The sequence below is a fragment of the Protopterus annectens genome, chromosome 4.part1, assembly GCF_019279795.1.
Source record: "Protopterus annectens isolate FY-2018-M chromosome 4.part1, PAN1.0, whole genome shotgun sequence".
In the NCBI taxonomy this organism is placed as follows: domain Eukaryota; kingdom Metazoa; phylum Chordata; order Ceratodontiformes; family Protopteridae; genus Protopterus; species Protopterus annectens.
In genome coordinates this window covers 378,099,384-378,123,767 of record NC_056734.1, presented here as the reverse complement: position 1 = coordinate 378,123,767, position 24,384 = coordinate 378,099,384, and the positions used below count along the sequence as shown (strand labels likewise).

The 24,384-nt window shown below is 35.0% G+C and overlaps 1 protein-coding gene across 1 annotated transcript in view; it reads left to right on the top strand.

Annotated features, from left to right (window-relative positions):
• Positions 1-24,384, top strand: part of LOC122801210 (5-hydroxytryptamine receptor 3A-like) — a 226,809-nt gene that overhangs the window by 24,401 nt on the left and 178,024 nt on the right. The window contains exon 3 of the mRNA XM_044070764.1: positions 6,696-6,740. Within this exon, the coding sequence (XP_043926699.1) occupies positions 6,696-6,740 (45 nt within the window). The remainder of the gene's footprint in view (positions 1-6,695; positions 6,741-24,384) is intronic.

Here is a 24,384-nt window from a genome sequence, read left to right as displayed (position 1 = left end):
TGTCAGTAGAGCATTTATGATCTGTTTGGATTGAAGTCTCAACTTCATGATTTAATTATAACTGAGCTATTCTTTAATGTGTTATAACTAGTAGTAAACTCTCTTTTTTACACCTATAATATATGTATGTAACGCCAAACACAAGCATGTAGGAGAAGTTCAGGAACAGAAACGGAAATGTTTATATCTTTATTAGCCACACAAAAATAATAAACAATGTGTTTAATGCTATGAATTTGAAATCAGCATTTTTGTTTGAACACAGACTTCATCTGAACTGAATTTCCATTAAACAACTCAATCCTTATATAACCATTGTTAAACAAAATTAATTAGATCAATTAACAATCATTAATTACAACTTCTCTTCCAGCCATTTTTCTGTATCAACCATCTCGTAAGAAATCTTCATTTCTTAAAGGGACATCATCAATCATAAGTCTAATAACAGCAAATTATAAAATCCCATTTTGATAGTATCAAATGTAAATACATTTGAAATAAATGTTAACAATATTATTATTAACACTCTGATTATGCTCCAATATTCAGAAAAAGACAAATCAGTTATGCTTTGGAGTGGCACAAGACTTGACATTAACAAATGTTAAGCATCCCCTGCTAATGTTGTTAAGGTTGGGTCTGAGGCTAGGCAGTAAAATCTTCCAGTACAATTGACAGTGGCAAATAAAAGACTTGTTTCTGCCTGATATACTTTGGTAGCATGTCTCTGACTTCCTGTTCCAAACTTAGAAATTTACTAGAATAACAGAATGTGTGTTCACCTGATTTTCTGAAAGATACAAAGTCTGAAACCTAGATGTAAGTCATTATTTAGTTTTTTTCAATCCTTAATAATTTATCCAAAAACAACAGATTTTATGAGTAACAGAAACATATGAAGCAAAAATTTGGACATTTGGCCTTTACAAATGATTTAGCATTCTGTTGTCTTAGACTAACCCAAACCTCTTATAATTTATACATTAAGTGTGGAGAAACTAGATTTTAACTCATTAAAACCGGATGACGCATCAAGGCTTTTCTACAGTTACTTTCTACTAACTCCTCTATGCATCAAATATTGATTGTTCATACTTGCATTAATAATTTCAAAGCTATGCTATAGATAAAGTATTGAAACATTCCATCTTAAAGCTTACACAAAGGCAAACGCAGCTGTGTTGATATCTGACCACTGTCTAGTGCAGGTAACAAGATATTAATTCCTGTTCGTATAGAATTTATTAATATTGTCATAAATGTCATGCATTTCTAGCTATCCAGACAATCAAGGCGCATAGACAGAACTTAGCCACATATGAAAGCTCTCAGCAGGTTGAACAAAATGCTGCTCACAGTATGAGTGTAACTTCAGTTGTTGCTGAGATATTCTAAGCTGTCTACAAAATATTACAAACTTAATAGTTACTCGGTTTACTGTGACTTATAAAATCTAGTTTAATTCCTAGAACCTGAAGACTACTGCCACTATAAAAATAGTTTGTGCTGATGAATGTGCCATTTGTACTTCTTTAGTAATTAACCCCTGTGTTTCCAGAGATTGATACATTTGTTTGAAATGTGAAGACATAATCTGATTCTATCAAAAAGCTTAGGCTTCGTCCAGTGGAAGTTATGGTGCAAACTTCCAGAGCTCCACTGGACAGAATGAGTTATACTTATTACTCATCAGTCTTTGTAAAAAAAAAAAAATGAGTTGGAAGACAGACTGGACGTACAGATATTGTAAAGAAGGATGAGTCACCCAGTAGCTGTAAACCATGTCATGATCAGCACATGACCTAAAGGAATTTTGAGGTGTGGAAAGAAGTGAAGCATACCTAACTTAGGCCTTTTACTGGAAATTATCTGTTGTTCAGTGGCACCCAGCACACACACACACACACACACACACACACACACACACACACACACACACACACACCAACATAATGAGCAGGGGCGGCTCGTGGAATCGGACTGCCGGACTGCAGCCCCCTCAGCAAGAAAACAGAAAAATGTACTTTTTAGTTTAATTATTATTTTTTTTAATGTCTCAGTTTAGTTGACTACTTGACTTACTTACTCGTCTTGTTTCTCTGCTGCCGACTGACTCGGCGAGTACGCGCATGCACACTTTTACCACTTCGGGCTGAGGCGGATTTTAAAAAAGACATTTTTTTTTTTTTTTCTGCTGCAGCCCGGAGAGCGAATTAAGGCATCAGTGTGATGCCCAGCAGTCTATGCGGTTCCAAACTGCATAGAATTGGAAGGGGTTTGGACTGCCACGTCCACAGGCACGTACATGACGTGCTTCAGCTAAATGACTGCTGATTGGTTGTCGCTCTCTTCCCGGGCTTTATGTGCTGGGAAAAGAGCGAGAAGCAAACAGTTACCGTGAAGTCTTGATTTATTTATTTAATTCTTGGCGGCCTAAGGCTATTTCGTTAGCTGTGCTGGGTCTTAGTAGCTAGAGTGAGAAGAGTACAGAGAGTTTTCTTCTTGGTGGTGGTATGTATAAACAAACCCAGTTTTCTGAACTATGCTGTCAGCCAAGATTTGGTGTATTTTAGCTAGTGAAACTTAATTCATTGAACTTTTTTTAAACAGTCTGACTTCAAATGTTCCACACAGCTTCACAGTTCCTTTAAAGTCTGCTATCAAGAATTTCTTGAAAAATTCTGTAGTTTATTGAACAAGTGCAGTGTAAGTGTAAGTGTGTGTGTGTGTGTGTGTGTGTGTGTGTGTGTGTGTGTGTGTGTGTGTGTGCGTGTGTGCGTGTGTTTAATTGTTATTCATTTTGTTAAGGCATTGCTAAGTATTATGTGACATATTTAATTTGCAGCCACTGTTATGTAGGGTGTAATGGCTGTATTTGGTATGATAAGGTAAGGTTACTGGTGTACAATGTTTTTGTTATATAGTATGTCATGCTTACATTAAATTTGCCAGGGTAATATTATGAAACACATAACGGTTCCATCCTGGTTTAACAGTTAACTTCTGTGTAGTGTATAATTCCAATGGAATGCAGTCTCCAGTAGTTAGATTTGGTTTGGGAAGGTACTATTATTTCATGTGCATTTAGGTAACTACTTTTGATAGTGTGTAAATGTAACATTTAATCTTGTGTAATACTGTTGTATAATATGTAATGGTTAAATTAGTTTTAACAAAGAACTGTTAGTTACTTTGGTAAAATATTGTCAGCAGTGTGTATTAGTTATGCCATATATAGTGTAAGGCACATGTTCAATTTACTGAGGCAATGTTATGAAGCATAGTATGGTGCCATTTAGTTTAGCAGAAAATACTTGTGAATGGCATACAATATTTTCTTTCTGGTAGGGTGTAGCTATAAAGCATGCAATGGCTAGATGTTGTTTGCAAAGTACTGCAATATACTGTGCAATAGTTACATCTGATTTGTTAGGGTAATATTTCATTATATATAATGGTTTTACTTGGTTTTGTGAGGTACTCATATAGTAACAGTGAACATTACTTTGGTAAAATTCTGTTATGTAGTATATAATCTCAATCTCAATGTATACACACATTGTGTTACTACTGGTAAAGGCACTCAGGTTACAGCCAGTATCTGTCCACGTGACGCACTGCTGAAAGCTTTTATGCTTAATTCATACAGTATGATTACCATGTAGATTGGGTATAATTATGTTACCTGTTTTTGACTAGTAGCTAAAAATATCCATACACAATTGTACATTTAAAAGACAGTCAAAGTATGGAACAAAAAAATCCTGTAGCACGTACTGTACACTCTGTCTGCTGGGACACATACTACTGCACACCACTTGATATTTCTGGTTTCAGGTTAGCCAATCTGTTTTATGAAAATGAGCTCTATTTGTTTGAATATGCCTTTTGCTGTCACTCAGCACTTGTGTTTTTAACTTAGCAAATCTGTTTTATCATAGTGCACTCCATCTGCTAGAATATATGTTTTTGCTGCTATGTGGTACTTGGGTTTTTATATTAGCTAAAAAGATTTCTTGAATAACAGTTCATATCTCTGCTAGAATATGTGATTTAGGCTAGCCAGACAGAGCTCATGATTTCAATGCATATCTCCACTAAGTCATATGCTGTTAAAATGACTGATTTGTACAACTGCTTTCATTCATTGAGATATTTCAGCAATATAGTGGATGTTTACTCGCTTATGTTGTTATCGACCTCCTACTTTGCATGACCTCATTGTACGATCTCCTCTATCCTATCTACCCCTATATATTTACTAGTTTTCCTGCAGCCACAGCTTCCATTTCTTTTGCTCCCTCTCACTGATAACTTGTACCTAAATGGTTTCCTCTTTCTTACTTCTCCTCATTTTAGGTATACAAGCCCTGCTCCTTGCCATCCAGTAACAATCTAAACTATGAAACTCAAAATGAAGAGTTAAACATAGCACTCTGCCAACATGTATAAAGATTCAACCTACTACTTCCAAACCCAGCAGCAGTGAAGAATCATTAACGTGTCTATGTTTGTTACACATTTTAAATAATAAACTATCTCTTTGTTCTCTCACAGGAACGGATCCCTCACACATCACCATAATGCACCCTTCCACACATTTTATTCCCAGCCCTTAGTATAGTTTTTGTCTGTCTTGTAAACTGTCCTTCTAATGTTCTCCACCTGGAAAAACTCCATGCCTATCTTATTATACCACCTATAACCACCATAGCTCCGATTAGTTCAGTTTACTTGTGTTTCTCCAATTTCCAGCAACTCAACTGCTAAAGTAACATATTGTGTTAAAGTTGCCAGTACTTACAGATTGATTTTTTTCTAAGGACAGTTGCATCCTGGGTCCAAACAGCTTCATTCACACTGCTCTGGCTCACTCCGCTCCCCTACTCCACCCCCAAATGCAACCCACACCCACTACTCACAAATATATACTTAACCACTTAACACTCCCCCTAAACATTAAGCCTATTCAAACTCTTTAAGCAGAAGCAACCACAATCTACACACATCAAGGATGTTAGTTCAACACATACCTCTTCCATGCTTACTTATATTAACTTACCACACTACCTCTTATGACAAACAACACATCACAAGCATTTACTCGCCCACTAACTGATTCAATGCTCCAGAAAACTCCATGTTATTAAGTATAGTCATATCACCTCATCTTTATAATAGCTCCCACATAGAATACTACACGCTCAGATACAGAGACTTACATTCAAAACATCGCATATACTATACATTTGCCAAAGTACTACCCAAAAATAGCACACCTACTTCTGATAAAAGCCAGTTACCTTAAACTATGTGGGGACATACATCTCAATCCAGGCCCACAAACACACACTGCCCTTATACCTGACAGCATCAGTAACCTAACACACAACAGCTCTGACCTCCTATTATTAAACATGAAGCTGAGAAACATCCTAAACAAGGTACACGAATTTCACTCAACTCTCACCCTATACTCTCCAGACATTGTAGTCTAACTGAAACATGGCTCAAGCCCCACATAAAAGATACTGAAATTGTGACTTCAAGCTACAACATACACAGACTTGATAGAACCCAAAAATGTGGGGGCAGCATAGCCATAGCATACAAGGACACACTCAAATTGGAACAAATTTTAAATGAACCCCAGACCGCAAAAACTCAGAAATCTTAATTACACAACTCTATCTGAACTCAAAAATGCACATTACAATAATTGCACCTACATTCCCCAAGGTAACAACGCCTCAACAATCAAGAACCTTCTCAGTTGGTCTGCCTCCACTTTTAATCAGTAAACTATTATAATAGAAGACTCGTACTTGGACTGGGCCTCCTGCTCCTCCGAAAATCCTACCAACTTTATTAACCATTATGTCTTTTCTCAATTAATACTTTCCCCAACCAGAATCAATAAACATAGCAAAATGCAATCAATCCTTGACTGGACACTAACAAATAGGCCCTTTTTGGCTAAGAAATGTTTTTACAAGTGGGGGTATCACAGCGATTGCTACTTTCAGCATGTTACTTGATACTTTTATAAAGCTGAATATAAATTATAATTAGATCTGCAGTGCAAGGAGAAGTGATTTGAGTTGAGTGCTTCTTGTTTTTTTATACTTGATTTTGACGGGCATTACAGTAATGTATTTAAAAAGTAATTTCTTTTTTCATGCCTCATAATCTTTTTGTTTCCATCTAAATATTAAGTAAACTGTCATGTAGCCAAAGTACTGAAATATTTTTTTTCTTCTACACTTCATTTTGTCTTTATTGAACTCTCATAATGACAGTTTGGCACCCAGGGCAGCGTAGTTAAGTCCCAGTTTTTGCAGTTTTTAGAATAGCCCCACCCCTTTTGATTTAGCCACACCCCTTCCATTTGACCCACCCATTCAGCTGTTTCCTGCAGCCCCCTTTTGATTTGAAGCCACCAGCCGCCACTGACAATGAGTCCTGGCCTGGCTAGCCATTTTGAATATAACACCATATATAATAGTACAGAGTTACACTAGTTATTTGACAACATGTTGATTGATACACAAAGAAACCACTGTAGCTAGCAATCAATACTACTCTGGTATGGTGTAGAAATACGGGAATAACACTGATGGAATGTTATGTTGAAATCTAAAAAGTTATTTCTCTCAGACCCTTTGTTTTACAATTTCTGCTCTTATTTGCAGGATGAAAAGAAGCAGCTAATCTCAACATTCATCTGGATTGAAATGGTAAGAGAAATTTTACAGATTTTGATTTCTAAGAATAGTGATATGCATGATTTGCACTTCTTCCACCCACATTTGTAATTTAACTTTAAAACTGGTGAATTACATATACATGAAGCTAGAATATTTCATGTAACTAAGTCTGAAGCATTCATATGAAACAAGCTCCATCTTTTACACAGAGGTTATGAAATTTAATGCATTTAAATGCATAATTAAGTTTTTCCTTCCTTAAATAATTGCTCACTTAGATGACAGCTTGTACTTAACAGATTTCCTTACAATGTTTTGCAGTATAAGAAGTGATTTCTTGGTGAGTTTCAGAATTTAAAAATCTCTGTTTACTGCGGGGCAAATGGTCTGCACTGTGTGGGTGAAAGCATGTCAGCAATCAGGGACAATGCTAGAGCAATCTCAAATGTATCTTGCATATGGAACTAAGTTACTTAAGTCCACTATGCAACAAGAGGTAGCCACTGCACTGTGATGCAGTAGTGCAGCTTGGGCAAGGTGAGAGGGGTAACTGTCCCAGGCACAAAGAGTTGGATGGGCACAATCAGCTAATCCTGATTTCTAATCCAGTACTGGCTTTTAAAGCCTGCATTGCGTTTGCAGTCACACCTGAGTGCTGTAGAGCTTACTGTGTAGTCTTAACTGTAACAACTGCTTCCTATATTAGCAGCTTGCCACAGTTTAAAATAAAAAAAAGTGATTTAACTAAAACCTGAGCACTGTAGCACTCTATGCAGGCAGGGTATAAACTCTAGCAGCTGTTTGCTATATTTGTAACAAAGACTTCACTACAGTTAAGAATTTCTTTTAAGTAAAACATAAGTGCCACAGCACTCCACGCATGCAGGGTATAAACTTTATCAACTGATTGCTACATTTATCGAAGTTTACTACAGTTAAAAAAAATATGCAAAGCATGAGTGCCATAGCAATCTACGCAGGCAAGGTATAAACCTGGTTGGTACAGTTTTTAACAAGAAGAAATTATTTTTTTCAATAAAATGGAGGAGGGGTTGGGGCAAGGCACAGAAACAGGACCTGAATAACTAGGCAGGAGAGAGGGATACACTGGCCACCTAAAGGAATATCTGCTTTTTTTTTTTGGTCTTCAGTGCAAGAGCTGGAGGGGGCATGGAGCTGTAAAGTGCTTTTTTTGCTCTTCAGTGAAGAGCTAAGTGGTATAGTTGCACAAACCACTGATGGAGCCAGCTACACTTCTGCTCTGGTGTCATTACACCAGCTAAGCCTAAGTAGATGAGGATAAAAACCCATACCTATAGGCACAGACCCTATCTACCAAAGGGGCTTAGCACCACTGCTGGGTACGCACTGAATACATGTAACTCTATAAGCCAGGAGCAAATGGACAAGAACATTCCCATGGTGGGTAAAACAGAGCAATATTGTAACACAGACCACCAAAACCATATTCATTCCAACTACATGATTAGTTATGTTCCTGGTAATTAACAGCCTCCCTTCCAACACTGTTTTCATTTTATATGTCCATAACATAACATAGAGGATCCTCTCTTGGGTCCTAATGTTCTCCTTCAAAAATCCATGTTCTTGCCATTTTAGAAACCCCTCTGCCTAATCCAGTCAGAGTTCCTCTTCCCAGCACCTCCAGGCCCAACCTAAAGGTACATAAGTTAATATCAGAAAACATTCCTCTTCAGGTACAATTTGGCAATATAAGAACAGTTTGAATCAAGCATGTGCATACCAATATTTGCACATTTGTTCTCATCTTACATTCAGTAGCCAGGCATGTGCATGTTAGGAGGTACACATTTAATTTACTTTTTCAGTGATAATTTAGTTTACTGTTAATCCTTCACTAATATCTAATTCACCAACATGATGATTCTCTGAAATTATTTGATGTTAATAATACATATGCAGGGGATGAAAAGCCCCATACTATATCATTTATCATAGGTTTGCAACTGGTTTTGTGATGTATCTGGATGCAAGCTATTGCAACTGGGTGCTATTTGATTTAATTAAGTGCTATGTCAGTGAACTCACTGCTGGTGAAAACCTGACTATAATGTGAACCTTGGTATGTTTTGCAATGAGAAATATTAAGTGTCCATAGTTAAAGCTCAGCTTTTGTAGCTGTGAGTTAAATTCATGGAAGGGTCCATGGGAACTGTGATTGATGGGAACAGGTGTCCTTAAATGTCAGGGATGTGTATTTTATAGCACAATATGTGATCTACATGGTTGAAAAAAGACATACTAGGCACTACAAAATAACTTTTTTACTCTGCTCTTGAGGATTGCATAGGTCAGGAGATGAAAGGCTTCAGGACACCAGGGGCACAACTGAAGATGACACAGGACAATCAGGATGTGGTGATATTCCACTATTCCAGGGTATGGTTTAAACAACTAGGATGTATAGCATGTTATTTCACTGCTTGCAGTTAATGAGTGTTTGTATAGACAGCTTCATACTTAATGTTGCAAAGTTAGTATCAGTGTATATTAACACAAATGAACTGTTTTGCATCTCTTTCTTAGCAACACTGACCTTGTGTATCCCACACCAGATAGATAAATATGACCTCTGATCTCCCACCTGTATATTGTTAAGTGAGTTATAGATCTTAACTGACCCATTTTCAAGGACACCTCTGAATTATTTCCCAAATCTATATCTTTAAGTAAACCAGTGTCTTCCTGGCAAATGAATTAAAAACACAGAGTAATATAAATGTTTAAAGGATAAGATTTATTATTTTTCAGAAAATGCCTTAACTCCAGTGTCACAGTATTTTTTCTGCATAAATGCAATAATCATAGAGATGTATTTTTCATTTGGGACATGGTTTTATTTACTTTGACTTGATTCATGAGGTATTAGGCTGAGTTAGGAAGAAAAAATGCATTTGTTTCTGTTTTTAAATTCTGTAAACAAACTCACTTTAATTTTTTTTTCCAAAATGTTTTTATTAATTTTATAACAAAATAACTTAGTATGGTAACAAGAAAAAACAAACTATATACAATGTCCATAACAACTAAAAAAGCAATATGCACAGGAGAACACTTAATATTTCTCTAACAGATTAGACAATTTTGTCCAAGCAATTAAATGATGGATTGTGTCATTAGTCCTTGCTTTTACAGTAGCAATCTCATTCTTACAAATGTATTTCACAAGATGAATAAACTCACCTTTAAACATAGCCAGCTTTAGGCACTAGCAAACCCTCCGGTCGCTGGGGCCCCCTGTTCCTGGGGGACCCCCAACCACAGTAAGTTGTTTTATCTTGATATTTTGTAACATGTCTGTCAAACCAACAAAAGCTAGTACAGCAATACTGTGTACTTAATAAACCAGATGGGTAATACCTCTTATTTATATCGCCTTTAAAATTCAAAGATATCTCTGGTTATAGTAACAGTACTTTATCAAGCAACAGGCTTCACAATTCAGTTAAATATTCTACAACTGCCATAGTACCCCTGGCTTAGATAAACTCTGCTAGTGGACATTCACTCCACTAAAACTAACAATATATCCAGCTTAGGTACTAGCAATTTCCGTGGATGCAAGGGAGCCCCCTTAATCATCCTTGACTGTGTGGGGGGCCCCTTAATCATCCTTGACTGTGTGGGGGCCCCCACCAAAGCTGCTGTTGGTTGGAGAAAAATGCATTAATTTCCTGATTATGCTCTTTAACCCAAATAGGTCTGTGATATGACCCTGTTAAGATAACGCTAATAATGAACTTAAGCAAGATAAGCACGAGACAGGTCATCAGTGACTGATACCAGTGCAAACCTTGGAGTTTAAGAAATGCTGATGCTTCTGATATTCACGGATGGTTTTCCCTTTCAGGGAGTTTTCTAAATACTGTCAGAACACCAGTTATTGCAACTTACAACTTCTTTGCAGAAGATTTAAGCACAATGCATATAATAGCAGAATAAAGGTTTAAAATCAGGAACACATTTTAAATATTATTGTAATTCAATTAAAAAGTTAATAGTATAACACCTTTTGTATCAACATACATTTTTTGGACAGTAAGTTTGAAACTCGTGACATCTGGATTTATTGGCTATCTATAATCCTAAATGATTTACAACCAAATCAAACTTTTTACAAAGCATAGAGCAAAATTCAGGGAAAGTCTGTGAAATCTGGGACAGTGAAAGATTTGCATTACTTCTCACGTAGGTAGATAAAAATGACTTACCTCTGCTGCTGTATGACGACTGGTAAACAGCAATCACTGATCTGGTGTGCCAACACCAGTGTTGCATAATGTATTGTTGAAATAAGTACAAAACTAGTATTGTTATGGCTTTTGCTTGTGTGTGTGTGTGTGTGTGTGTGTGTGTGTGTGTGTGTGTGTGTGTGTGTGTGTGTGTGTGTAAAAACTATCAGTGATTTTTATCTGTGCACACACCCAAAAATGCCAGGACACAGAATATTCTTCTGAGTATCAGTAGAAAATGTAGCTAACAAATAATTATATTTCACAGGTAATGAACATAATATATCACAGAACATTCAGACACTTAAATCTTCTAATAGTCTGGGGCCTCCACTCCTCAGACTCTATAACTGGATACAGGGGGCTCCCTTAATCACCCTTGACAGTGTTGGGGTGCCACAAAAGCTGATGGTGGTTGGGGAAAAATGAGGAGAAAAAAATGTATTCATTTTCTGATTACGCTCTTTAACCTGAACAGGGCTGTGATGTGACCCTGTTAGGATAAAGCTGATAATGTCCTCTGCTTTCAACTGCATCCATTTTAAAACGAGCTCTGCTCAGACGTGTGTGTACAGAAAACTGCTGTAGGTTATGTGAGTGTGAGTGTGCGTGTGAGTGTGCGTGTGTGTGTGTGTGTGTGTGTGTGTGTGTGTGTGTGTGTGTGTGTGTGTGTGTGCAATCATCATTTTTTTTTCACTTTCCTCATAATCACACTTCAGGCATGTGTACAAGTAGCTGCCTTTGACAGTTTGGGTTGAGGAGTGAGGAGACGTGATATGTATACGTATGTCACAAGTCACTTGAAATACATAACGGTGACAATGTGAACCTCATTCCAGTCTAGCACCAAAGGGATGCATAAGCAGGCAGTTCCAAAATAGGACCTGTGCATCCAGACAACAACTTACTTGTTAGTTTATTGTGAGTTACTATTTTGCCATCTTTGAACATTAAGAAGTCCAAAAAGTGAGAACAGTCACCACGAGTAAATCCTTCTATAGAGTAGTCCCAACTCAAGCTCCTGACACACTGAAAATATCCACCAAAGGAAATATGTAAAAATTTGGATAAAGAGATAGAGCGCGAAAATGGTGGATTAAACTATTAGATCAGATCTCCCTAATGTAAATGATTCCAAAATAAATATACTATACTAAACAACTTTTAGGCATTGAATTTAAAAAAAACTTAATTGCCTTTTCATCAATTCAAAGCCATCATACATTTCAAATGCAGTTTAAAAATTAAATAATTCCAATTTTAAGTGCACTCACACTCATCACAAAATGTTTCAAATTCAAAGCAAAACTGAATCTGACAAAACGCTGCAGACTTCAGACATAAAAATTTCATTACAATCATAATTCAATGTTCCATAAAGCAAATAAAACAAAGCAAAAGCATTACAACTTGGCAAATGGCATTTGGAGAAAGCTCACCATCTGAGAGTTCTTTCTGACAGTTCTTCATCAAAAAAAAAATCAAACAACTATCATGCTCTCAACAAATATATTGTAATTGTAAATCAAAATCATATCATAGTTGTTTAGGGGGTCACACCTCTGATTCTAAACAGGAGTTCCGAAGCATCAACAAGCCTGTTGCCATTGCGCTGCAAAACATCATCATCATTTGCTATTAAGAAATTTATGTATTAGTTCAGTCACATTCGTTCCTCTTCAGTAAAAGTTGTCCCCTCACTAAAACAAGACTCCCCCACACGGAAAAAAGAAGGAGTTAATATGGAGTCCCCAGATAAAATACATTATAAATACTGATAAAAGCCACCAATCCTATATACCTATAAATATATATTTTAAAGTTTACTAAAAAACCTATAATCTTCTATAAAAATTTTTTTAAAAATGATTAAAAAAATATATAAAATATTAATGATATATATAATAAAATATATATGAACTATATATATCATAAACAAAAAAAATTCTCTAATAAACAAATAAAAGCAATATCTGTATATTTACAAACTACAAAATATTATTTCATGAAATATAGGATAAACCATGTTGCAAAATAAGATTTTATGTCATTTATACTATAAATATGATAACAATTTTACATGAATTATAGATCGTTATGGAATATATACTTATAATGCATATAAAAAAGAAAACAAGTATTTACCACTAAGTTGCATAGTGGTATACTAAAATATATGTTTGGGGAATATACTATACATACTATATATATATCATAAACAGTTTAGGAATATATATTACACATGCATATAAATCATAAAATAACATAACCTATAAAATCAAAAACAACAATAATAAAGTATGGGACAACAATGGCAAGATATTTGTAACCTTGACAAGATATGGGAATGCTTCCCATCTACATATCAAAACCTTTATATAATCTCAGTGTATGCTCCTACTCAAACAAAGAGTTACTTCCAAACCATCATGTAGCTGAACTCAAACCCCAAATTGTAATCCACAATCTCATGGTGGAGGAGTGTCACCCGCATAGGAACGCAGGTTATCATAATATAACATCTATATAGATATATAAATACCCTTACTACATATGTAAAAACATAACCTTACTAAAACATATCTCAAAGCCATTATATAATGTTAAAGACGCCACCTTACTATAAAATACAATAACTAATGAAGTAAAATATAATCTGCATAAAAAAAATAAGCAATATAAACCTGAATACTATTAATGCCTAATGCGGTATTTCCAGGTATACTAAGCTCCTACTATAATTGCTTATCTCGTGCACTCTGTAGAGCCATAGACAAATATGCATATGCTGGCAACCAATAACAACACTGTAAAAAGGTGACACATACTCCAATCATTCCTAACAACTCATCAGGTGCCTGTAGAGGCTATAGATATAAGGAAATACGTTGGCTAACCACAAATTAAGCTAAAAAAAGAAATGATAATACTTTTAATATCAAACTACTAAGGAAGTATAACTATAAAGCCTTCTGAATAGCAAAGTGTCTAGTTATTAACGTTCAATTTGTTCAGGTTTAAATCAGGCCAAGCTTTAATAATGATTAGAATTATCTGCAGCTAGTTTTAAGAATGAGAGTAACTAGAAGCATAAGCCAACAACATTCAGCCAACTAATCCATCCAAAGTTAGAATCTTTATGTCCAAGACATTATCTCAGTGAAAGAAGCCTTGACACTCTTTTATATGCTAATCTTGAAAAGACCTACAAAAAGAACTTGTGGATCTCATAAGTGGTCATAGTATCAAGCCCTTAGCCTAGATCACAATTTAGGGCCGGCAAATGCTGTACCATAGTCTACAGGTGTTGAGTAAAATCCACATTTTGGTATTGCAGTCGGCATAGTGCTTGGGTCAAAAAACAAAATTCCTTTGTAGATGACTATAAGTCTGTATATTACTAATGCCTGTACATTACTTGCGTATGCCTCTTAATACTCATGTTTCCAAGTATAGCAAAATGTAATGACAGGTCCTAATTTCCTTAATTTAGGTGTCCTGCGGTCATTACATAGTTACCTCCTAAGGTCACACTAGTAGTGCATTACTTCATTTGGTGCAGGTCTCTGATCTTGCTAATTTCTTTGTTACCGAAAGGACCCACAGTGCTTCTAATCCTACTTCTTACACTAATACCTTCATTGGTTTCCTGTGACATGTTCTAAAACTTTCCCATAACATTTGCCTTATACCACTTTTACACTACATCCATTCTTATCATGGAACACGGATTAGTTATATGTTCTAAAACTCCATAATTTCATTTTCATACCCTTCTAACCATAGTTCATACATATAACTATCCTAAACAGGGTTTCCATATTATTAAACTCATTACCATTTATGCTTTATCTTGGTGCTATCTAGATATTCTTATAATTTGACTTCCTACTATGCCACCGGAAATATAAGGTTGGAGTCAACCTATATTGGTGCTTTGACTGCATTCTTCATAACAGCTTTCCTGGACTGTAAACTCACAAATTCACCTCTTTTTGTCAACCTGAAGCCAATGAATAAGACCTGATTCATAACTTGGGGAAATCTCCACTGTAAATAACCAAGAAGTCTGTTGTGGTTTATCTTATGTATCTAGGAATGATGGCTTAGAAACAGGAACAACAAACTATAAGTATGTCATCCCCTGAACAAACTATAAAGTCTTATGTATCTAGAGGCAAGGTGGTATCCACAAGGAACAACTTTTTCCACCAGTAGACCAGGGAATTACTTTAACTATTGGCTGAGGGTGCCCATGGCAACCCATGCCTGTAGATTATAGTCATTTTCAAAAATAATGCTTTTGTTGTTAAGCACCATCAAAAGAGTATCCATAGTTAGATAGGGGTAAACATTTGTTCCACCATCCATCTTATGCAGAAGCTCTCTCTAATGTACACATTCTATAATGTATTAGGGATAAGCTACTGACTTTTCCATCTTGTCACCTGAGGAGGTACTCTGTTGTCCTTCATGGGATGTAGAGCTCCTCCAAAAGATGTACTATAAGTTGGTAACCTTCCCTAAGAATGGTGTGATATTACTCCTTACTGAATAGAAATCTCTTTGTGTGATTCATGTCGATATATGGACTATGGAGGGAACCCTGCTAGATTTAAATAAGTATTCATACATTTTTCTCTTTAATTTGTCTACAAGTCCCTTGACCTTTATAGAATAACTTGAGGTTGGATGGTAACAAGTATTCATACATTTCAACACTAATTTGTCTACATAAGTATTGAAATCATACATTTTCATGAACTGTTAGTATGTGTCATAGACCTGCATTGTGCAGACATATACATTAAGTATTGTGATCAGACACAGATTATCATTATGCAAATTACTATCAGGCTAGTCATCTGGCTCCATCAGAATAATCAACCCCCTTTATCAGCAGGTGTCACAATCTATATATCATCACTTCTCAGAAATCTCTTCGCTCACAATCTCGAAAAACATTGCACCATATCTTCCTATTGTGTTGTTCTCTGTAGAATTATTTTATTGAAATCTCTTTTATTATCTTAAAACATTACCAAGAAATCATCAGGAGCCAACAAAGTACTATTATTTTAAGTCGGATCTGAGATTTAGTTAAAAACTCATCTGGTTATAAGTATGTTCTAGTTTTTAGTTAGACAAACTCGATTTACAATTAATTTTAAGTCAAAATCCTAGTACAATATATGTGCTTTTTACAAAAATTAGTTGATAAATATATATATATTGCTTTTATTCATTACTAGAGATTTTATATATGTGTTTATAAGCGGTAATATGGGACATAAAATTTTAGTAATAGAAAATATACATCTTTATATTTTTATGGTCATTTACTGAAGTTTATATGTGGGAATGTATTATTTTGCTGGATTTTAATGTACATTTTTATTTAGTTTACGCATGGTGGAGTAGGATCAGTAATAAGAATGTATTTAAATATTGGACTTATAGGAGAATTTTCTTAGTTCACGGTCTCTATGTGACTAATGGCTTTAATAGTGGGGACAACTTTAGGTCATCTGGAACTCCCTGTTGAGAGCAGCTTGAGTGACCTTAATAGCGAATAGGATGGAACTTTGAACCAAGGGCAAACAGTGAAATTGATGCTTCTTCATTTGCGGCTTTTTAACATGGTGGAACTGTCCAAATAACTCAGTTTGTTGATGCTTTCTTACAATTAAACGTGGAACTTCTAGCTATGTTTCTGAATGACATTTGGAAAACAACATTTTGAGTATTTGCAGTGTCCTCGAAGAATCTCTGCTTGAGGGATGTGTTCTCATTTCTACAGATGCCATTTGCTTCTTCTGGAAAGAACTTTGTTGTAAATATGCCTTTTCTGGACGATGCTTGTCCCCACATTTTTAAGAAAAATGCTCTTCAGCGTTTTGAATAGCATTTAGGTTTTGTAATTGTAAAAATTTTTGACATGAGGTGTTGTGCTCTTTGTTTATAATGTGTGGATTTAATTGCTTAGCCATTTAGGAGTGATGATGATGTAAACTTTAAATTGATGAAGGCAATCTCTGCACATTTAAATTAATGATGCCATTAAATTGATGTGGATAATTAAGCTAAAGGGAATCTTTTTGAACATTAAGAGTTTGGTACAACTTATGTCTTCCTTGAAAAAAAAACAAAATAAGACTGAAATTCTTTTCTTACTCCTGATTCTTATTTATGCTACCACTGGATTAAAAGGTTGTGAAAATACTCTAAATGTATTTCAGAACATGCACAACCCAATGGCTTCTGGGGGCTCTGGCTTAACTGAGTTATTTCCTAAATGGTTATTACTATACTTACTTTGTGAAGAAAGGTGTGTTGAAAGGAAGCAAGGAAAACTAAAGCTGAATAGCAGCACAGTTTCTTTCTTTAATCAAAATTTATGTTCAAGCCATCATTGGATGAAAAGGTTGTATAAAAAGAAAAAAAAACTTTAAAATGCACTTCAGAGCACACAGAAAGTTATGACTTCTTGAAAAAGCTGAAGAGGAAGGTAAAATGTGAGAAATGGAAGAAAAACGTAATGTGCGTAGTATAGAGCACCCATGATTTGTGGGGGCAGGGGATGACTGGAGGGTATGGTGTGTGTGTGTGTGTGTGTGTGTGTGTGTGTGTGTGTGTGTGTGTGTGTGTGTGTGTGTGTGTGTGTGTGTGTGTGTGTTGGGGTGCTGAAACAGTAGGCCCAGGGCACCATTTCACAAAGTCCAGACCTGTATATAGAGTTGCTGCAGTGTATCACTGGTGCATCTAAATTCCAGTAAATCTAAATGTTCCTTTGTGAGATGGGTCTACATAGTGTGGTAGATAGGCCTGCTGTAATGTAAAAGCACTATAGCTACAAGTCAGTCTGTGTGAATTAACAGATTGCTTAGGAGGGGTGGCAGTGACAGGGTGATATGTAGACTGGAAATGTCTAGGGGCCCCAAATTTGACATCTGCTGGGGGCCCCCAGAATGCTAACACCAGCCCTGCCTTTAAAGACAGGAGTAGATTGAGATTTCCAATCTTTAGTAACAATTTTCCTTGCTATAGAGAGGATAGAACATAGTAAAAATGTTTGGTTTTAGGAATGACTTCAGGAACAGGAACATTGAAAAGATAAGGGAGTCAGAAATTATACTGTTGTCATTACATAGAGCTTTACAAAGATATTTAATGTCTAACCAAAATGAGGAAATTATTTTGCAATTAACAAATACATGTATCCAGTCAGCAGCAGGGTGTCCAGCATTTCATTTCATCTTTCTTGTACATTATTGCTAGTCTATGTGGAGTGAAAAAACATCTATGTAAAAATTTCCATGTGTATACACACCAGAACAGGGAAGATGTGGATTCCTTCATCGACTGTAAACAAAGTTTTTTATCTTTTTCTGAGAATACTTGTCTATTAACTTCACTTGAATAATTCCAAAAAGAAACATCTGTTTTGATAAAATCATTTCTGAGAATTTTATAAATAACAGATATGTATGAAGCATTCTTCAGTGAGCTATTAATAACTGTTGAGATAAAATCCAAGACTTTTAAGTTACTCTTATTGCATGCCTCTAATTACAGTACAAGCTTAGTATGTATAAAATCCTTACAAGTTTGGATGTCCAGCCAATTGCAATTTTTCAAACTATATCTGCTGATCAAATAGTCTGCAGAACTTATTTTATTAGCCGAGAGAAATTGATTCCAATATAATAGGTCAAACTTCTTAAATTCTAACATTTTCTGAGTATCAAAAGATATCCAACATTCATTTGTGTAAGCAATAGGAAATATAATTATTAACAAATTCTTAATTAACTGATTAGAAAACATAAGCATTTTTAAACAACAGCAATATTTGGTTTATAAGAGGTGTGAGAACAAGTTTTAACCTTTCACTTTGAATGTATATGTTTAAAATCCATATAAAGATGTTTGTATGCATTTGAGTATATGGTTCAAGCAATGTCTTATTACTGTTAAGAAGTAAGTTTCATGTATTGATTTCCAAATGATGTATAAGAAGTATTATTCCAAAGCAACTCACAGCAAGAGGTTCTCCGGTTCGATTCTCGGCTGGAGCGCCTTCTGTGTGGAGTCTGCATGTCCTCCCCACGGTCTAGTGAAGTTTAAAGACATGCAGGTAGGTGCGTGCATGAATGGGTGTGCCTTCTTTGAAGGTTGGGCATTGGGCTGCCACCTCGGCACTGTAAAAATCCACTGCCAATCATTGGTGGACCGGAGTTCTGCTGTGGCGACCACTAACCGGAAAGGCCGAAAGACATTAGTATTCCAAAGCAACTCTATGTTAATAAATGCAGAGTTTAAATAAAAACCAATATTTGGAAACCTTATACCTCCTTCATCCCAGTTTGTGGTGTGCCAGAAAAGAGAAATTATTGTTTTTTTTTGGGATACCAAAGGAAGTTAAGTAATAAGTTATTAATTTTCTGTTTAATTTTAACAGGTGGAGTAATTATTAGAGCTTGACCAATGAATGAGATTTTAGGTAACAGTATCATTTTGATTAAAGTTAGTCTGTCTTCAGATGTGAAGAAGAGTCTGTTCTAACTGTCTATTAGACTAGTAATTGAGTTTATAAATTGTTGGCAATTAGATGTGAGTCATTTTTTTATAATTAGATTCAGTAATGATACCTAGATATTTAATATGTGCACTCTCACGGTTTATGCCCCTTTTTTATCTAAGTTTCATTGTAACATTTTTACTTATTAGAAGTGCCTGGGTTTTGTTGTGACTGAATTTTAGACCAGGGATGTTTGCAAAAAAGTCTAGATTATGTAAAAGGTGCTCTACTGAATTTTCAATATCATTAGAAGTTACTAGTAGGTCATCAGCAAACAACTGTATCTTGGGGGATAATTTGTCTGAGACTTTATATCCTCTAACACTGTCATTATTTCTAACATGATTTGCATGAGGCTCAAAAGCCAGGGCAAAGAGTAATGGGGAGAGGGGGCACCCCTGTTTAGTATCTCTTAATATTTCAAATGGGTTAGATAGATAAGATCCAATCTTTACATAGGCTATGGACTTTTCATATAGTTTTTTAATTAATCCTATAAAGTATGGAGGGAAATTATATTTTTACAGAGCTTCAAACAGATATGGCCAACTTAGGGAATCGAAAGCTTTATCTACATCAAGGCTTAAAATAGAAAGCTCATTTTTTTTCTTATTTGCTAAGTCTATTAAGGACAGTAATCTAATTACATTGTCTTGTGCCTTTCTGTTTTTGATAAATCCGGTTTGATCTTCATGAATTAATATTGAAGGAATATTATTTAATCTGTCTGCTAAGATAGACATGAATATCTTGTAGTCAATGTTAAGCAAAGAGATTGTCCTGTATGATGTGCAAAGGTTGAGCTCTTTATTTGTTTTTAAGATGGGAGAGATGATAGAATATTTCCATGAGGGACGGATGTTTGCTGTAGTTTTCACTTTTTGGAATGCACTGAGTAAGAGTTTCAAGATGTTATCAGGCAAGAGCTTGCAAAATTCCAGAATTAGACCATCCAGCCCTGGTGCCTTTTTTGTCTTAAGATTTTTTATTTGTTCCTTTAATTCTTTAAAGGAAAAGGGTGTATCGATGCTATTAATATTGTGTTTGGATAGTTTCTTTTGAATATTATTAGCAAGAAAGTTGTCTACACTTTTGTTATCACTTGTAGATGAGTTATTATTATTAATATTCTTGTAATGTTTTTTAAAACATAAGATTTTTTTTAGATCTGTAACTTTGGTAGTCTAATAATTTGTAGTGCATATTTCTTTTATATGACTTTTCTCATTTAAATATTTAGATCTAGTTGCATACTTTTGGGATTGAGTAGGATTGTAATCTGATTTTTTCCAGATTTATTGATATTTTATGCTGCATGATATCCTGATATTCCTTGTTCAGTTTACATATGTCAGCTAATGCAGATTTCCCATTTGATGTAAGTTTTAGTTTTAGTTCATCAATTTCTTTTTCTATGTATACCAGTTTTTATCCCACTCTTTCCTTTTATTTATATACCAAATTTTGACTTTACCATGTGTGAGACTACCTTTAAAGTGTCCTATAGGGTAATATCTGAAACTTCTCCATTATTACTGGCATCTAGGTAAAGCTTTATTTCATCTAGAAACCATTCTTTAAATCCTTGTACTGTTACTAGACAAGCAGGTAGTCTTTGGCAGAAGTTTAAGGGGTCAGTATTAAGTGTTACATTGAAGGTGATAGCATTGTGGTCAGATATAGGACATGATGTCAGCATTACATTATCAGTTTTGGCCAGTAAAGAATTGGTTACAAAGACTTTGTCTATGTTGGTCTGTGTGCCAAATCTGTAAGAATAGTGAGAATACTTCAGGGAGGATAATATTTTTATACCATCAATGTCAACTAGGTTTCTGTCTTTTATGTAGTTGTTCAAGTGTTTGACAATAGGGGACATCTTGAAGGGCTTAGAGCTTGTGGTATCAGTGGAGGACAAGATATAATTAAAATTACTTGCTAATAGTAACTCACCTTTAGACTTTAATGTTATGGTATCTAAATGTTTTTTCACAGTTTTGGTCCCAATACCCAGTATCCAGTAGGTATTTGCAAAAGTGTACGTCTTTTTATCTAGTTTTAGTATGACTAAAGCAAACATACCATCATTGCTTGAGTATGAATCTTTTCTGGAATTCTCATGGATTTTCTGTATAAAATTTGGACACCTCTTCTTTTGTGGTTGTAGTTTGAACTTACCAAAATCTTATAATCCTTAAAGGTTACTAAGTGAGATTCCTAAATGAATGCAAAATCTGCTTTATGTAGCATTACATATTTGTTGACAGTACTCCTTTTCATGGGTTCAACCCATTGACATTAATAGATATAATGTTAAATATTATCATTTGATGGAGACTGCTATTATAATTTAAACTGAAAAGTGCTTCCCTTGATTCATTATAACAAATACATTTTTAAAACTGTTATGGAAAATATAAAAACTCCAAATTTGAAAATAAAACTACATATTTTAATAACTTTCTGCATGGATATTCTATATCCAGGCTTACAATATCGCTCGTAGAGGCCAGAAACTAACCCTCTCATGACATCTAGTGGGAATTCCTAGCTACTGCAGGTTAATAGCAAGCAGAAGGGAAATTGTGTGTACATTAAAAATATACAAAAGGAAAAATTAAATTTAGTATACTATGCATGCATGAACTAAGAACATGAAGCTGTATACAACTTCTTACAATTTTTTTTTATCTAAACAGATAACTAAGATAAATTGATTAATCTTAATAATTGTTTGCTGCTATGAGTAAATACAGGACTGTAATACCATTAAAGCAAACAGGAAAAAGGATGCATTTAAAACTGTCACTGTCAGAAACATATTTGTAATTCTTATTTAAATATAAATGTAATTCAGATTAAATAAATCACTATTATTTAAAAAAAAAAAGTGTTGTTTCTCAAAATAAGAAATCCACTACAGCCTGCTGCAGTCCGGATTAATGAATGAAGGCATCAGTGTGATGCCCAGCAGCCTATGTGGTTTGTAACCGCATAGAATTGGAAGGGACTCGGACTGCCACGTCCGCAGGCACGTACGTGATGTGGATGGGCTAAATGGCTACTGATTGGTTCTCGCTCTCTTCATGGGCTTTATGTGCTGGGAAAAGAGTGAGAAGCAAACAGTTGCAGCCAGTTAGTTAACTCGTTTGCGGTTGTGGATCTTTTATTTTACTAATTGAAGATTGACTTCCTAATTTCGTTTGCCAGACGTGCCACAGCTGAAAAAGAAGTTCAAGTGAGAAGTGACTACACTACAGTACATTCTTTTCTTCTTGGTGGTATGTGTAAAAAACTGTAATCAATATGTGTAATGCAATATTTTATTTACTAAATTAATATACTACTATAGCAGTTGATGTGGAATGTGCCCTGCTATGATTTGCAGCTGTTAAAGAACTCAAAGGTGTATTTATTAAATAATGTTAATTCACTTATGGATGTTGGGCATTTTTAAATGAACAATTTTGTTAAGCAGCCAGATTTATTTCCAAATCACTGGGTAGAATAAAATAAATTAAATTTAGACGTTTGGTTTATGGAGTATGAGAAAATGCACCAGTGTTCCACTTCACTCACTATGATAGTTTTTTCCTGTCTGAGTTATAAAAAGAAATATTTAAAAAATGAAAAGTATTGCTTCACTTATGACAACAAAATAGAACTTTCCATTCTGTAATATTATTTGAATGTCCATCAATGGAAACATGGAAGTGTGGGAGTAGAGTATAGGAGTATGGAAGTGTGGGAGAGTGAGAGTATGTGAGTATTTCAATGAGGCCTGTAATTGTATTTATTTATTTCAGCTTTGTATATACTAAGGTAAAGCTCTGTTCACAAATCACCAATTTCAGTCTAAGCCTGCAATGATTGCTTAAAAGAAGTAAGGATTCTGAGAAATAGGTGCAGCCATAGGCAAGTTAAGTTCTCAGGGATCTGAGTCACATTAGTAATGACATTACAATGCATTTGGTCCTTGTCAGATGCTTACCTAATAATAAAAAAAAAAAGATTAAAAGTCTTAGCAATGCAGGTGCAGTGCACACAACCTGCAAGTCATCTACATTTGACAATATGTTGAGGGTAGAACATGTCTTGGTCATAATTAAATATGTATATATTCAGAAATTGTTTAACTCTGTTAATGTATCTGACAGATTTTGCATATTTGGTACAAAGGTGTTGAATTTAATTATGTTCTTGTTGTTCCCATTATTTTGTTTTGAAAATCTTAATATTTCTTTGAAAGGTCCATGCCAAGAATGCAGTGCTGGAGGATTTAGCACTAGTTATGGGAACTTAATCCTAAAATTAAAATCAGTAATTGAAAGAAAAAAAATATTTTATACTACTATGCTATTTGCTATGTAATCTGTAATGTGCAAGAGAGCAAGACAACAAGCAGTAGAAAATGGACTACACGTTATGTCTGGTACAGGATAAATAATGTATTGCTTCACATTTCACATGTATCTGTATTGTATGTAGTTATATAATAAGAGAACCGGAAAAACTCATTACAGTCCTATTAATTTCTAAAGAAATCAGACATGGCATGACAAACTTTAAATGTAGTTAAAACAGCAAAAAAATGCACTATTGTAGTAGGCATTAAAACTTCATGGCTTTGGTTTGGATTAATTAGCTGAATATTTATACAAGTGGGGATGAAGAAGTTATAATAACTACAGTTACTGGCTGATTAGAAGGCTTTAGAAATGCTGAGCTGTAGGCGTTGGCAAAATTACTTTGGCTACAACTTGAATCTCTGCAGTTGTAGTCATTTAATTCCTGGATTTGATCATTAAAGCTGCTCAGG